Genomic DNA, 17,619 nt, shown 5'->3' with positions numbered 1-17,619 from the left:
TTATCTATGTTTTGAATATAAACAACCGCTTTCTTAAGTTTTATCTCTTTTGGGAAATCGATATAAGAAGAAGATGGAAGAGGATCTGATTTTAAGATTTGTATATCTAAAAAGATTATTTTTGTAATAGCAAATCCACTACCGACTACAGTGTTATCAACATCTTGTTCTTGTCCCTGGAGTTCATCGTAAACATAACATCTTACAAAATCTTGACATTATGAGATAAAGTGAGGGTTTGTCCTCATATAGGGAGTTGTTTCATCACCTTCTCTTACCATATTCAATTTTACTCCCACATTAAACTTAAAAGTATTCATTTCACTTAATGTGTTTTTAATTATAGTTTCAATAATTTGTTTAACCATATCAACAGCTTAAAGGATTGAAGATGGTCCAGGGTCTTGAAACCGAAACAATCTTATTTTTATGTCCTTTAAATGCCCCCATCAGTGTTTTCAATGGAGAATTTAGTGGCACCTTCCCTTTAATCATTGTTCTTGAGTTTGCGTGATTGAAGGTGTTGATTATAATTTTTTTAAAAGAATATCATTATCTCATCTATCACAATGTTTTGTTTCTTGGTCAAGTGGAGATATTTGTCTGAAAAGATTGAATGTGTGTTTGTTGTTTTGAAGGTGTTTTTTTAATAACATTTCTATTCATGATTACAAATGTCGCAGTACATTGTATTCACCATATTATATAACAAAGCTTTGCGAAATAAAAATTTCTTCATGAAAATTACATTTAATTTGTAGGTGATTTTGTGCTTAAAACCATTTTATCCTCCAACTTTTTTCTCTTAATAAATACAACGTTTCAAGACACAAAAGACAAGGTTCAATCAATCTCTTCATTTGTAAAAGATACTGAGAAATATGTCGAGGATGTAAAATTGAATAAAGATAAATATAACAACTATTGGAAAAAAAACTTATTCTGCTTCTTCTTTTGGGTGTTCCCATTCGGGTTCGCCACAGCGAATCATACGTTATGATCCGCATAATGATTTGGCACAGGTTTTACATCGGATGGCCTTCCTGACGCAACCCTGGTCACCTCTTACGACACAGGGATATGGTACACCTATTCTAACCGGGGCATACACCGGGCCCAGTACACTGCTACTCACTTCGCGGAACTCGGAAGGATGATAGGCTGTCAATCTCCTGGTGTGTATTAATTCCAGCGGCCAACAGGGCTTGAACTCAGGACCTTTTGGATTCCAAGCCTACCCTAACCACTACGCCAACACCAGGATATAACTATTGGATAAAAACATTTATGGTTCATAAAATGAGTTCTTCAATTTCCTTCATTGGAAGGGCTTTAATATATCTGGAAGAACATCAATTAAACTAGCTCTAATAAAAGTTTCTCCTCTCCTTCTGGCAATATATTGAAAACTAGAAAAAGCAATGAAACAAGAAAAAGTATCAAAAATGAAAAACCTTATGGATGAAGCTTTAGAAAGAAAAGATAAAACCATCAGTAATATGCAAGGAGAAATTTGTATTTTTTTCAACAACCATAAAGATGTCAATCCTGATGAAATAAAGGAAGTTAATATATCAGGTGAAATGAGATTTCGTTTTCATAGTAGTGAAAGACCATTTTAAAATTGCCTTTAATATAAAAAATGTCGTAGTTGAATCTGTTGATGAAAAAAAGGATATAGATATCGATGGCAATGTTTGTTCTACTAATTAAATATGAGTCATTATTCAACTGAAGATTATGAAGATTATGTGAGTAATGATAGTATCTCTGTTGGAGCAGAAGACAGTTATGATACCGAGAGTTTGTGTTCAAACGATAGTGATGAAAGTAGTTTTATAGATGATTGTGAAAGGACCAATGAAAGTACCGAAGATGATACAGAAGATGAATTTTATTTGAAGGAAAGTTTTACTTTTTAAATATGAACAGTTTACGAGATTTTGAGCCTCTTGAATTTCATGACTCTCCACATGCCAAATTTGAGAATTGTCCTGCGTGTGAAAGACAGGGATTAAACACAGAGTCTAAAGCCCAAAACAATGTATATTCTGTGATTATCTTTTTCTTTTTCTTTTTGTATACGTTGTCGAGGCTCGTATGAGAGCTAACACACAACTCACAGCAAGGGGGCATGAGACAAGAGGGGCGGGAGTGGAAGGGACAAAACAGTGGGGAACAGACACATTAGGTGAACTGTGGAAGGGAGAGGGATGGGGATGGGACGGGGAACATGGCGAAGAGAAGATGGACAGTACAGGGACCTTCAGGAAGGAAAGCAGGGGAATTGAAGGAAGTGGGCTTGGGTGCATTGTCAGGGGTAGAAAAGATCGAGGATTTGGATGGGGGAAGATAAGAGGTGGTGGTGAACAGCTGTTTTGAAAGCCTGGAGGGAAGAATGGGAAAGAATAGAGTGAGGATGTTTATTCCAAAGGCGGGGAAAAAGAGGAATGAAAGAGTGAAGATGAGCAGTGATTCGTGATTTTGGTAGTTTTACCAGAAAGGGGGTGGTGGCGGACCTTGAGCGCCCTGTGGAAATGTGGTGGGGACAAATTGCAGAGAGAGCAGGGGGGGCAAGGCTGGAGAGGAGTTGGTAGAAGACAGAAAGACCACCGACCAACTTGCGGTGATAAAGTTAGAGGCCCAAAGACTCAGCTTCATTGCGGGAGATGCCGATGATCCTAAATGCCCTGGTTTCGACAGCGTGAAGCCGAGAAAGGTGGGAGGCAGGAGCACCAGCTCAGAGGGGAGAGCAGTACTCCATCAGGCTACGGACAAAAGCTTTGTAAGTGGTCAGGAGCTCAAGAGGGCCAAGGAAGGTCTTTGCACGACGGAGGATTCCCAGTCCGCGACTGGCTTTTGAGGCGAGGTTGGAAATGTGACTTTCCCAGGAAAGGTCATTGCAGATAGTGAGACCCACAAGCTTGAAAGAAAAAACTTCTTCCAGAGGATTGTTGACAAAGTGGATGGGGGGTTTCTAAATGGTCCTTTCGAAGAGACTTATGTGTGTTTCACTTCACTTAATCTACTTAATCTCACCAATCTGTGAGATTTTTGTGGATTGAAAGACATGTTCCACGTGTTGGACCAGTTTGTGATTTTACCAGATCTGCAGTGAGCGAAGAAGCTGCTGCTTGCTGGTCTGAGGGATGACAGATGGTATGGCAGAGGGTGGAGTCGTCGGCAAAGAGAAATAGAGGATTTTCCAGAGAGTCGGAGAGATCATTGATAAAAACCAGAAAAAGAACAGGGCCCAGAACGCTATCTTGAGGAACTCCAGCCTGCACAGGAAGAGAGGTTGAAAGAACTCCATTTAGGGCCACACATTGACTGCGACAGGAGAGGAAGTCTGCGAGCCATGAGTGGAGATGGCCTTGAATACCATGGGAAGAGAGTTTGGTGAGAAGTGCAGGGTGTCAGACTGTGTCAAAATCACATGATATGTCCAGGGATACGGCTCGGATTTCCTGTCTGGCATTGAGGACCTCCATCAATTGATGGGAGAGCAGAAGCAGCATATCCAGAGTAGAGTGACCTGGTCTGAAACCAAATTGATGATCGAAAATCAAGCATTGGACAGGAGGAAGGATTTCATGTCTGAAGCGATGATGGATTCCATAACCTTGCTGATGATTGGGAGAAGGCTGATTGGTCTGTAGTTACAGGGATCTGTTTTTGCACCTTTTTTATGCAGGGCAGTGATGTTAGCAGATTTCCAAGCAGATGGCAGATGACCTTGGGCAAATGAGAGGGTGAATAGAACATAGAGAGGGTGAGCAAGAGCAGAAGAGCAGGCTTTGAGGACACATGGGCTGATGCCATCTGGACCGGTAGCAGAATCTGAGTCGAAGTTTGAAAGCAAGCTCTCCACCTTGTCAGGAGAAAAGGATACAGAGTCCAGACACAGTTGGGTGCGACTGGGTAAAGTGGGTGGAGAAAGTGATGGGTTTGGGACACAAGATTTAGCTGCAAACACCGAGTTTAGACATTCAGCTTTATCACGTGCGGTATCAGCAGTGCGGCCATTTGAGGTAAGGGAGGGGATGGAGGGGGAGCATACACAGGAAACAGATTTGATTAAACGCCACCAGGATTTTGAGGAGGGAGAGAGGTTTGAGAGTTCAGACTTGAGATGAGAAAGATGTTGTTTTCTGGCTCTCCTGAGGGTAGATACACACTTGTTCCGAGCTTTATGTAAGGAACTGAGATTGCCCTCAGTTGGGTTTGCTTTCCATGAGGCAAAGGCAAGTTCTTTCAGGACAACTGCCTCACCACAAGCTTCAGGGAACCAAGGGTGGGAGGAAGGGTAGGATAACTGAAGATGAGAGGGGATAAATCTGTGCATGAGGGAGAGCAAGTTTCTTTGAAAGAATTCCCAGGATAAGTTGATGTTGGAGAAAGTAGAGATAGCAGACCAGTCTCTAAGTTTGAGGGCTGCTTAGAGACCCTGCCAGTCGTCCTGAGTGAAATGCCAGAGTCGACATCGGTGAGGTGGTTCTCTGATAATAGCCAGAGAGATGTCCACTTTGACACGGACGTGGTCAGAAGAACCGTTTTGAGCGGTGGAAGAGCAGCAGATATTGTCAGGAAAATTTGTAAAAATCAGATACAGAAGAGATGGAGTACCATTGGTTGAGATCCAGATTGGGAGGTTGACCGATTGAGTCAGTCCCAATGAGTCGCAGAAAGCTTTTGCTGAGGTGCCATGACAGGTGAGAGAGGTACCCACACCTTGCCAACTGGCATGATGACAATTGAAGTCGCCACATATGAGGAAGAGAGAATTTGGATGAGAAGATAGAAGTTGGTCCATGTTTTCAGATAGTGAGTTGTAGATGGATTCATCACTGTTAGGTGGACGGTACAGTACACATATAAACATGAGGTGGGAGTGGAGGGGAAGCCATAGCCAGAGGTATTCCTGGGGATGTGGGGGAGTGAGGGCAGTGCATGGAGAGTGAGGAATAGAGTCTTTGATGAAGAGAGCAAATCCTCCACCAGGGCGAGGCTCAGGTCTGCCAAACCGGAGGAGGGAGTAAACAGGGAGATATACTTGGGAGTCAGACACGTCTTGGGGGAGGAAAGTTTCTGTTAGGCAGATTATGTCTTATTTGTCATTGGCAACCTCTATGGAAAGATCGGAAAGGTTTGAGCGAAGGCCCCTGAAGTTCATCTGAAGGTTTGAGCGAAGATATTTGAGGTCCTTACATTTAATGAAGAGGTAGGGGAGGAGGCTTTGGGTGCAGGGGTGTGGGGGTAGGACAAGGGACGAGGGGGGGGGATGTAATGAGTGTTGTTGAAAGAGTGTGGGGGATTGCAGAATAGCTAGGGGAGGGGGCCGAATGAGGAGGAGAAAAGGCTTTGTGGTGCTGGGGGAGAGGGGTGACAAGAAGGGGGAAGAAGGCAGTTGAAGATTTGAGGAGGTGGAGTGAAGAGATGGAGGTGAGAGGGCAGTGGAAGGAGACAGCTTTGCGGATGGGAGCAGGTGTAACTTTGGGAAGGATGAGTGAGGGGGATGAATGGTGGGAGAAAGGTGAGGGGGAGTTTTTAAGAGAGGTGAGAGGGAGGCTTGGAGAGAGAAGAGTGGGATGGTTGCTTTGAGAGTGAGGGGTGAGAGGAGTGAGTTGGCACTGAAGTTGGAAAAAAAAGAATGGTTGATGGAAAGGAAACATTCATAGCAAACTGTTTTTTTTTTTAAGTTTTAGGTCAGTTATGCGATTAAACACATTTCTTGAGGGATGCAATAAAGGCAAATTCAGAGAATGGACAGAAGAAATGCTGTAACAGTTGGATTTTTTAAAGCAAGGTCTGAAGGAAAGGTCGAATTGAGAGCAGTCTGTTTAAATAGCAGAAGAGTAGTGCATTCTGATACAGTAAAGAGTACCACATGTGTGAAAGAGGAAGACGAAGCATTATAAGAGATCGTTTTTGTTATTATTATTAATGTTTGAGAGAGTTTGAAACAGATTAGGTCATGGAAGTGTTGTTGAAAAAATCGAGGAAGAAGAAGAGGAGGAAGAAGAAGAGGAGATGAAGAATAAGATGAAGAAGAATCGAGACTCCTGAGTGTGCAAGGAGAAAGGTTACGGGGTTTTTTTGGGTTTTTTTCTTTAAGATAAGAAATAAGAGTGATTAGTTAGGAGGTATGGGAGACGTTAAGAAAGTGGGAAAGATAGAAATTGAAGATAATGGGGAGAAAAAACAAATAAACGCGGTCAAACACCGAAGGGAACAAAGGGTAGGCCTCAAGCCTCAAGGATGGGCCTCAAGCACCCAGTAAGACAAGTTCGACAAAATCTCACAAAATAGCACGATTTTTGAAACAAAACTGAACTAGGAACAGACAGTAACTTGTAGGTGAGAAAATAAACAGTTAAAACGGGACAGATAACGACCGGAAACTTAACTTTGAGATCGTCAGCAGGGAGTCCCCAAGGAGACCTGCCAATGCTCCAAACCCAGAACCAGAACTATATATTTCTAATAGACTTGGCAATTCTTTGTTTTCCTCCTCGGTGCATTGAGATTTATTTATTTTCTGAAATACCTTTGATCTTTTTATAATCTCACTGGTTTCCATATTTTTATATCTATTTATTCTCTCTTTCCTCCCTCTCCTTCTCTCTCTTCTCTCTCTTCTCCCTCTCCTCCTTCTCTCTCTTAGTTTCTTCAACTCCTTCCTCATCCCTTACTATCCTTGAACCACTTTGACCAAATAGAATATCATACATATATTCGTCTGGATTCTGTGATACTCTTGAATCCACAATTATTTTTCTCATAATAGGAAACCAATAAGATGTGTTGATAATTTCTAAAAGAGTTTTATATTTTATCACCTTCAGAAGTTCATTTTTAATTAATATTTCAATCAAATCTCTATTTGTAGGTTTTTAACATCAGTATAAGGCCAGTTCTTAATTGAAAACTCCATGTCTATGTGCCCATTCATAAGGAATGCAAAATCGAACACCATTTTCTTGTCGGTATCCTTAAATGCAAAAATTATAATTTTCTTGAAGCCTTCTTGCTGTCATTTATGTTTCAGAATTATATGACAGATTACTATGATGACACGTAATTCCTCCCCATCTTCCCTTAGTTAAAACAGTTTGTATTGCTCGACTTTGTAGAATGATCCAATTTCTGTCTTTGTCAGATAAACTATTGCTTCACCATCATATAATTTCCCATTCCCAAAATCGTGTATTTGTTGTTTGCTAATTGTGCTTTCACATATCTCCTGATTCTTACCAAGAGGATAATATTCTTCTTTACGAGACTGATATAAATCTTGTAGGTCTTCTAGGTTGAAAGAAAAAGAACAATTATATCCTACATCTCACATATTATACCTCCATTTCTCTATTCCCATATTAACTAATCTTCCTTCCTTATAAAATCCAATACTAACCAGATAATTGTATTAAATAAGAAAAGGTGTATGGTTTGTTGAACCAGGTTTTGTGGTTGTAAATTAGACTCCTTCAACAAAACGTGCCGTTTTAATTAAGGATATATTTTGCTAAATCACTTAATCTCACCAAGTCATTCGCATCAGTCGGGCTTGGATCATTTATTAATTTATAAGCATTTTTCAAATTAATATTTTTTGCTATGCTATATTTCTGGCATTCAGCCTGTGTCTTTGTGTAATAATGTGATAAATCAATATCCAGTTCTTGGGATACACCAAAGATAGAACCATCTTTTCCAACATAATCATTCATATTAGATTAAAAATAATGTCATACAATTTTTTATTTTTGTTGAGTTGAAATAACACATCTAGACATAATTGACCACAACACTTGGAATTTAATTCTTGGACTTGAAATGTTTGATAAACACCATTCTGTAAGAATTTTATTTCTTCAAAAGGTGGTGGAAGACCAAAACTATCATAATAATATTTGTCTTGACTATTATAAATACAAACCCAATGAGAACCTTTCCCATTATTATCTTCGAAGTTCATAATAATATTCTTTGTAAGTTTGGACATGTTTGTTAATTCATCACTCATACAAATAACCACATTATGAATTTTTAATTTCTTACAATATTTGTTTAGTTCTAAATATAATGTTGTATTCTTTCCAAATTCTTTAAACCACTCATCAATGCTCATTCATTTATTAGAAAGATATAATTCATTACCCCTTTTAGTTAATTTTACACCTGCTTGTGAGAAAGAAAAAGCATCTCTCCAACAAACAATCTTGCATTATCAGGCAGAGTTTCAAGTTTTTCAGAAAAATCTACAATTACACAACTTCCACTAATTTGTTTCTCCAACTCTTTGTTATGTCTTTCCAATTCTTTTTTTATCCCTGAGTTGAGCCTTCCTTTCATTGGCAGTTTTCACTGCTGCTGAAATACCACCCATCAATGCTCCAGCCGCACTTAAACCAGCAAATAAAGGAATTATAAATGGGAGAAAACCTCCACTCGAATGTCATTGAATATTCATTCAACATTGGTTTTGACATTTTCATTTTAAGTTAGCCAGTATCGTTCAAGATTTTCACCTGTTCTCTTGTGAGAAAAACGTCAATTCTTACTGCTCCTTTTCTCTGTATTGTATAATCGTTAATCATACAAGGCTTTTGATTTTGAATACAAGATGATGGTTTATGAAGATTAATTTGATTAACATATACCCCAGTTGCCAGTTTACTACTCATTTTTTTTTTTATCAAAAAAATTATGTGAGACCAATCATAACACCATTATCTGTATTAATCTGTAATTCGGTTTCTTCCAAAAGCAAACAATATGTATCAACTTCATCACTCTCTTCTCTTTCAATGTATAACGAAGTATCCACTCAATTAGACTTTATAGTTTCCTTTTGAGCACTCAGGTCAATCGCAGAGCTTGTATACAGACTTTGAAATGATGTCAAATCCAAAATGGGTTCTCTGTTTCCATTGCATTCACAGTCCTTTTGGTAAGACTTGTATGCTTCAGCATAATAATTTTTTTCCCAATTAATTTCCAATAAATGTCGTGGATAAAATGTTCCATCGAGAGAAATGCGAAGTTGTTTCACCTTCGCATTATCACTCAACGCATTATTCTTATCATTTGGAGTATCACGCTCTGTATTTTTTTTTTTAAATGAGCCACAGATATCATGGCTTTCCTTCCAGAACACCCAAATTCCACGTGTAAGTGGTTTGGTTCAGTTTAACATGTTGACATCTTATTTTAAGGTATGATACATTGAGTGGTTTCTTTGAGTTAAGTCTTCTATTCAACATCTCTTTTGTTTTCTGATTAGGAGTATATTCACGAATATGCCAACTAATTTCATCAATTAGATATTTATTCTGATCAGCAAAAGCATTAGCCACACCAAAAAGCAATCTATTTTCATTATCATTCCTTTGGAGTTGAAATCTAATTTTAAGACCATACAGAACTTTATCATGATCACAAAATCCAAATATTCCTTTTAGAGGAACTGCAACAGAAAAACTATGACCTCTTTTTGTATCATCAATGTACTTTCCTTTCCTTTGACTCTATCCAGGGTCTTTGTTTGTGCCCATTGCCATATCAGGAATAAAACCTTCGGCAGCTCCCTTTCCCTTTCTATCACGAAATGAATATAGTGTAAATTTCATCATTTCAGATGCAGCAGAGACAAAATCAACTGCTTCAATTTCTTGTGTTCCAATGTACAAACAAACACTATCAAGCATTTTCCAGAATAAATCATTTACGAGTGCAGCATTTGTGTTATTTTTTTTTATCTTAGTGAATGTAAATTAACACAACAAGAAACTTTCGGCAAGATTAAAATAAGTTTTTGGATTATTTATTTCAAAACTTTTGTTCCACTTGCATTCCAGTCTGTTCCAGTTATTGCATTTACCTTGAAGTAGTCTTCTTTTTTAGTAGAGTTTGAGATGACAATGGTAGTATCCAAATCATAGATACTATCAATTGATTGCATACTTGTATTTATTTAGGAAAAAAGATGTTAGAACTTTTGAAACCCTGACCCAAGTATTTGTATTATTTTCCGTCATTCTTGGTGAGACAACTAAGGTTTGCTTTTCTTAATTTCTTTTATTGCTTGCAATTTATGAGATTTATTTTGGGCATCAATTATACTCTTTATAGCACCCGCTACATTTCCCACAGCAGAAGCAGTTGAACCAATTAGGTCTTTATGTTTAAGAATAGTTGAACCTTTTCCCATTTGAGAATCAATTATCCCATCTTTTTTTCTTAATTGATGTCCAACACCCCTTTGACTCTTAGGTTTATAGTATCCTCAACCAAGATAAATACCTTCACCCTTGTAGTATGGGGAAAGGAACAATTCATCCCCTATATTTATTTTATATTTTCCAAACTCGTGTTTCCTCACAATAAGCATCGTATTTATTCATTGGAAAACTTCACGTCGGTGAATTCTGATGGATATAATTTCTCCATTAAAAGAAATCATACGATTATCTTGGTCAGTGATCCTAAAATTTACTCTGTTTATGGTTTTTCCTGAAACAGGTAGATAGACCAGATCTTTGGGTTCCATATTGAATTTATAACCAATTGGGTTTGAGTTTGCGCTGAATGAAAATATTGTATTTGTTCATATTCCATCATTATAAGCACCATCAATCAAATCACAGTGAATTAATGCCGAAATTATGCTTGAGGATATTTGAATGACATTATCACTGTAAAACGTCCCATTAGTTTCAATCATTTATGAGAAGAAACCCAAAAACTCTCTGAATGAATTAACAATTGTGAAATCAACCTTGTAGTTATTTTTAAGTTTAATCGTTGATTTTGAAGTATGTTTTTGAATATCTATAGCAATATTTTTTGGTTCATCACCCTATTCTTTCATAAGGTGAGCAATTTCGGAAGATATTTGAGAAATCTCATATGCTCCGGGTGAAACTGTTATCGTTGTGTATCTACTTCCCGGATTATAACTAAACTTGTCATTTTTCTTGGTGATATTAAACAAGGTATTATAAGTTTCCATGGACAATGAAGATGGCTAATATTATTTTATTGCACCATGTTGTAGTGGGTATTGAAATGAAGATGCCTAGTCACTTGTTGTGAAATTAAAACTGAGGATTGTGCTTCTCATCTTATCTAATATGGAATAAAATGTCTTCGTTTTGACATTTATTAATTATTTTCATGTTCATCAACTGGTCTAAAAAGGCTGATGCTTCATGAAAGCAATTGTTATTTCCAGCCTTATTACTACCTAACAGCAATAAAAATATATTAACTCATTGTGATGGGTCATTTGGAAGAAAACTAACACGTGAACCAAGCCTACTTAAAGCCTGAATCATGTGTTTCTCCTTCTCATTCTTCCTACTTTTAGCAAATAGACTAACCCTATAATTAAGAGAGTCCAGCAGATCAATATGTACTCTATCATCCTTATTTTTCATATCCAATGGTTTATCAAAATACTTTGATTCATCGCTCACAGATGAACCTTGCTTCCATCTTTTGTTAGAAGAAACCTTAATCTCGGAGTTAGTTCAACAGGGGGTTGAGCAGAACTCAAGAACCTTAATTCATCATTAAATGTCAATCCCTTTTCTTGAACAAGATGAAATATTGCTGGTATTTTTTGTATTGATGTATTGTTATTGACTGATGTGTTTGAAACTTTTCGAGCATTCTGTCATAATAAAAATTTTTCTGGATTAGATGCCGCTCACTATTACACAGCACAGTTGGATATCATTTTGAGGTTGATTTAAAATATCCAGAACAACTTCATCATAAACATAAAGACCTACCTTATGCCCCTGATAAAGAAAGTCCAAGAAAAGAATGGTTGAGTGATTACTAACGATCATTTAATATAAAAGGCTAAATTGACAGAAAAACTACTTAGTACATTAAATGAAAAAGAAAGTTATGTTTTGCATCAAAGGAACTTGAGACAATATTTACCTGCTGGATTGAGAGTGAGGAAAATTCATCAGATTTTGAAATTTAAACAAAGTCATTGGTAAAAGAAGTATATTGATTTCAATACACAAAAGAGAACAGAAGCAAAAACAGATTTTGAGAAGGACCTTTATAAATTAATGAATAATGCTGCATTTGGAAAGACTATGGAAAATGTTAGGAATCGACAAAACATCAGACTTGCTACATCTTGGAAACAGGTTTCAACGTTAATTAACAGACCAAGTTTTGAGTGAGCGGAGGTGTTTTCCAAGAACTTTTGTGCTATTCATTTGAAAAAAGAGTATTTAAATGGATAAACCTATTTATATAGGAACAACAATTATTGACTTGTCAAAGTCATTTATGTATGACTATTACTATAATAATTTAAAATCAAAGTATAAGGATAATGTGTCATTGTTAAATATGGATACAGATAGTTTTATATTAGAAATTAGGACAAGTTATGTATATGAGGATATGATTGATAATATATATATATATATATATATATATATATATATATATATATATATATATATATATATATATATATATATGATACAAGTAATTATAAGTCACGTGATGTGTTGTTTTCATCAAAGAATAAAAAGGTTATTGGTAAGTTTAAAGATGAATTGGGTTGGAGGGTCATGAGTGAAGTTGCAGGATTGAGATCAAAGTCTTCTGCTTTTACGTATATTGATAATTAATAATAACATTGAAAGGTGTGATAAGAAGCTAAAGGGAATAAAGAAAAATATAATCAAGGAAACAATAAACTTTAAACATTATTACAACTGTTTTACCTTAAATAGCCTGGTGTTTGCGTAGTTGTTAGGGTAGTGGCTTGGGATCCAAAAGGTCCTGAGTTCAAGCCCCGTTGGCTGCTTTAATTAATACACACCAGGAGGTTGACTCAGCCTGTCATCCTTCTGAGGTCGGCACAGTGAGTACTTGTGTACTGGGCCCAGTGTATGCCCCAGTTAGAATAGGTGTACCATATCCCTTTGTCGTAAGAGGTGACCAGGGTTGTGTCAGGAAGGGCATCCGGCGTAAAACCTGTGCCAAGTCATTATGCGGATCATAACGGATGATCTGCTGTGTAGTGGCGACCCCTAATGGGAGCAACCGAAAGAATAAGATGAAGAAGAAGAAGAAGAAGAACAAGAACAAGAACAAGAACAAGAACAAGAACAAGAACAAGAACAAGAACAAGAACAAGAACAAGAACAAGAACAAGAACAAGAAGAAGAAGAAGAAGAAGAAGAAGAAGAAGAAGAAGAAGAAGAAGAAGAAGAAGAAGAAGAAGAAGAAGAAGAAGAAGAGGACAACTGTTTTCCCTTAAAGAAGGAAGAGTACAGAAAAATGAATACAATAAGAAGTTATAAGCATCAATTATATATAAAAGAGATAAATAAGAAAGCATTAGGAGCTTTTGATAATAAAAGATATATTTTAGAGAATGGAAGCAATAGTCTCCCTTATGGTTATAAATGTTAAGATATTGTGTTGCAAGGGCATAGCCAGATGTCCAAAAGCGATGAGGCGAAAAGAGGTGATCTTGGTTGATGTGACGGAGCATGTAGCACAGCGTTGCGAGCGCCAATGGCGCGAAGCTATTACGGCGAGGGGTCTGGGGGCCTTGAGAGGCCCCAAGAAGCAAATGCATTTTTGATGTCCAGAAACCTATTCTTGGCTAATTTCAATGCTCAAAATTTTAAAATGTTAATGTTCATTTCAACCACATTAATTATGAATATATATATATATATATATATATATATATATATATATATATATATATATATATATATATATATATATATATATATCCATACAGTCAAACAGTAAATTTTGTTTGTGTCAAAACATTTTAGCCCCCATGGTAAACCCACCCCACTCCCTCACCACGCCCGACCCCACATGTTCTGTCATTCAATCGCAATGACAGAGCCAAGAGCACGAGCTGGTGCCTCATGAGATCAGTGTACTGGGAGGAGGGTTGTTCAGTCACTGTTGGGGGTGGGGGGGGTATTGTCCTATTTAGGTAATGTGATAGCAGTGGAGATAAGAGTATTCAGAGCACTGCTGTGTCGCTTTGATATTTTACTCCCCAGGGAGCTTTCATGGCCAGAGGGGTCAGGCCAGATCATATTTCAGGAAATGAGCGACGAGGCAACTGCCTCGTCTTCCTCAGCCTGGCTACGCCCGAGGGTTGGGAATTTTAACAGTCTACCGCCATCTTTTTACCGATTTATATATGATAGAACCAAGCAATAACCAAACCAAAGAGTGGAGATGTAATCAACCTTGGTATTTAAATGGGAAACATAAAGAATGTGAGAAATATCAAATAAGTCTTATTACCAGTGTAAAAGTAGATAACCAGTGGAAGGAAGAAATAACCAGTGTAAAAGTACATAAAACAAATAAGCAGATAAATTTAATTTCAAATAAGTTGGAGGATGTAAAGAAAAAAATATCCTTGTATGGACTGAAAACTTTGATGTTTATCAATTGAACAATGGAAAAACAATTTACTACAATCTCAAAATGATATGTGGATCAGGAGGTGGTCAAACAAGAACATTAAGAGGAGTTTATCATTTCATTTCTGCTCAACAAAGACACTTATACCAAGAACCAAGTTCCAAGTTATTATTTGTGAATATACTCGATGGAAATGAATGTTATAAGAAAATTAAGCTATTCCCGAAATTAGAACATCAACAAATATTCATTGGTTCACTCTTTGAGTGGAATGAAAATATAAAAGGACTGTGATTATGCTGGGGGGAAGAAGTGCTTTATTCAGTATGTCTCAATCTTTCATAGTCTCAATTTTACATTTGCTTGTATGTGAGGGAAGGGGATAGGTTGGGAGAAAATCAGTCTCCTGTTTTGGGCTTTTGGGGCTTGAGTCAGAAAGTTTTTCCCTTTTCCCCCATTCATTTGAATGGGCGTCCCAGAAACCCCATTTAACATCTACTTTGGACTCTGTAATAGAACCGAAGTTTATTGTCTTCCAAATGATCCACAAATTGTCGAAATTACATCAATTTTTTACCCTGTGGGGTCTTACACCCCACGGGGTCTAAATGCCGCTCACATTCTCTCTTTGCTTGTTTATTGCTATAAATGTGCATTTTCTCAAGTTAAAATATTCTGTGATTTTTCAGGTGCCAATCTCCATCTGCAGTGATCCATGTGCACCAGGAACTCGCAAGTTGGCTCGTGTTGGACAACCTTTCTGCTGCTTTGATTGCATTCTTTGTAACAAAGGAGAGTATTCCAATACAACAAGTAAGAATAGATACAGCACATTTATTTATTTATTTTCTTGAAAAGAGCGAGGCTTATGGAAGAGCAAAGTCGAAATGACAGTGGGACAATCATCAAGGGATTGAATGAAGGGGACAAGAGGAATTTGGAAGTTGGGAGGAAACAATGAAACAAGCAAGTAAGATGTTTGAATTTGGAAAGGTGAATGGGGTAATTAACATAAAGGGTTAAAAATGTTTTAAAGCTTGCTTAATGAGGAACACACTTTTGTTACAATTATTCCTGAGTGACACATCACCTCTGTCTTCTGCATGCTCATCTTCATCCAATACTTCCAAAATGCTTCCGTCCACTCCCCCAGTACTTCCTGCATGTCCCATCCACTCTCCACCACAACAGCCAGATTGTCTGCATGCAGCATCCTCCACTTACTACCCCTCAATCTCACCTTTAATTCCTGATTTCCATCTCCATTACCAAGATGAACATGAGTGGGCTGAGGGCACTTCCCTGCCTCAAACGAATGTTCACACTGAACTCCTCAGACATCCCAGGACAAACCAAGACTCTTCTCTTCTTTCCCTTATTCATCCCTTCCACGATCCCACCTTCTGCTTCTGGCACTCCCATCCAACTCAGTGTCACAATCATCATCTCTCTTGGGACATTGTTGTAGGACTTCTCTAGATCCACAAATCCCAATGCCATCTCACCTTGCACCTCCAACCTCTTCTCCACCAGCTGTCTCAGAATGAATATCCCATACGTCATCTCCCTACCCTTTATAAACTCCAGCTGCTCTTTTCTGATCTCCATCTTCACACTCTTCCCTATGCACCCATCCACAATCCTCTCCAGAACATTAATTACATGACGCAGGAGTGCAATGCCCTGTACTTCCCCGGAACTTGAACACTGCCCTTCCCTTTCCATATCAGCACAATTAACCCTGGCCTCCACTCTTCCAGAAATGAACCCTCTCTCATACATATGTTCAACAGCATTTTCGTCCAACTGACTCTGACTCCTTCCAATGCAATGATCATCTCCGTACACCTCATCAATGCCTGGCGCTCTTCCCTTCTTCATCCTTTTCAATGCCATCTGCACTTCCTCCTCCATGATCTCCAACAACACCACTTTCCCCTCTACATAACATGGTAACTCCAGATCGCTGTTGCTTCCTTCCAGCTCACTGTCACCGTCACTGTCAACAGCTCTTTGAAATATCCTTCACACTCCTTCAATACTGCACCCCTCTCTGTCATTAGCCTCTCACTACCATTCTTAATCAACACCCCCCACCCTCCCCCCCCCCATCGCAAGCCAATTTATATATCATCTTCCTCCCACCATCCTCTTACAACTTGTTGTACACCTCATCTTCCATATTGTCCTCACATTATCCACAGCTCTCCGTGCTGCTTTCTTCTTCTACCCACACAGATGTAGCAACTCTGCATCCGGCTGCCTCTCCTATCCTTGATATTCTCTATCCTCTTCCTAACCTCCTTCATTTCACCAACTTCCTTCGCTACCTCCTCTGTCCACCATACTTGGTTTCTATCCTTTGACGATGCACCCTTTCCTGATGTCTGTCCATCATACTTAGTTTCTATCCATCGTTGATGCACCCTTTCCTGACGTTCTTCCATCCAAAATTTCTGCAATTCCCCTAAACACCTCTCCATACTTCTTCCACTCCTCCAAACCTTCTGCTTCTTCAATGAGTTGATCATACCTAGACCTCAACCTCTCCTTGTACTCAATGATGACGTTTCCCCGATACTTCCCTCATAAAATAATCTTCCGACCACTGATCTTAACCTCCCTCTTTTCTCCATCCCTACCACAAATGCTACAGCCTTGTGCTCAGTGGTAACATGCTCTCCCGTCATTGCCTTACAATCTCTAACCCTCCACAACTGTCACTTCCTTACCACCACCAAATCCAGTTCTGTTCTATGATGTCCACTCCTTTAGGTAAACTTGTGGCTTTCCAGCTTTTAATATAATTAACCAACAAAGCCATCCCATTCCTCACCACCAGATCTTGAGCTTCTCTTTTCCTCATCCCCCAATCGAATTTACCAACACATTCCTCTCTACCTGGCTCAGCTACACTCACATGCATGTTAAATTCTCCTGCAATGCACAGCAACACATCCAGCTCAACCATTCCCACATCATCCTCTCAAGCGTGTCCCTGAATTCCTGCTTCTCCACCCTAGTCCTTCACCTTTTTCGGCCCACATACCGATAAAACGCAAACCATTTTCTTCTGTACAACCACCCATGCCATAACTATTCGTGAGTCCCAGTAAAGTGTGACCATCAATTTTCTGGCTGATGGTTGACTTTTGAATTTCGTTTTGACTG

The 17,619-nt window shown here is 38.3% G+C and overlaps 1 protein-coding gene across 1 annotated transcript in view; it reads left to right on the top strand.

Moving 5' to 3' along the window:
• The window catches only part of LOC147035290 (G protein-coupled receptor family C group 6 member A-like), an 86,553-nt gene that overhangs the window by 30,786 nt on the left and 38,148 nt on the right, over positions 1–17,619 (top strand). Inside the window, exon 2 of the mRNA XM_085865530.1 lies at positions 15,138–15,261. Within this exon, the coding sequence (XP_085721656.1) occupies positions 15,138–15,261 (124 nt within the window). The remainder of the gene's footprint in view (positions 1–15,137; positions 15,262–17,619) is intronic.

The sequence above is a fragment of the Eptatretus burgeri genome, chromosome 1 (assembly GCF_056783735.1).
Source record: "Eptatretus burgeri isolate ZD-2024b chromosome 1, Ebu_testis_v1, whole genome shotgun sequence".
Lineage (NCBI taxonomy): Eukaryota > Metazoa > Chordata > Myxini > Myxiniformes > Myxinidae > Eptatretus > Eptatretus burgeri.
This window is presented reverse-complemented; position numbering and strand designations above follow the sequence as displayed.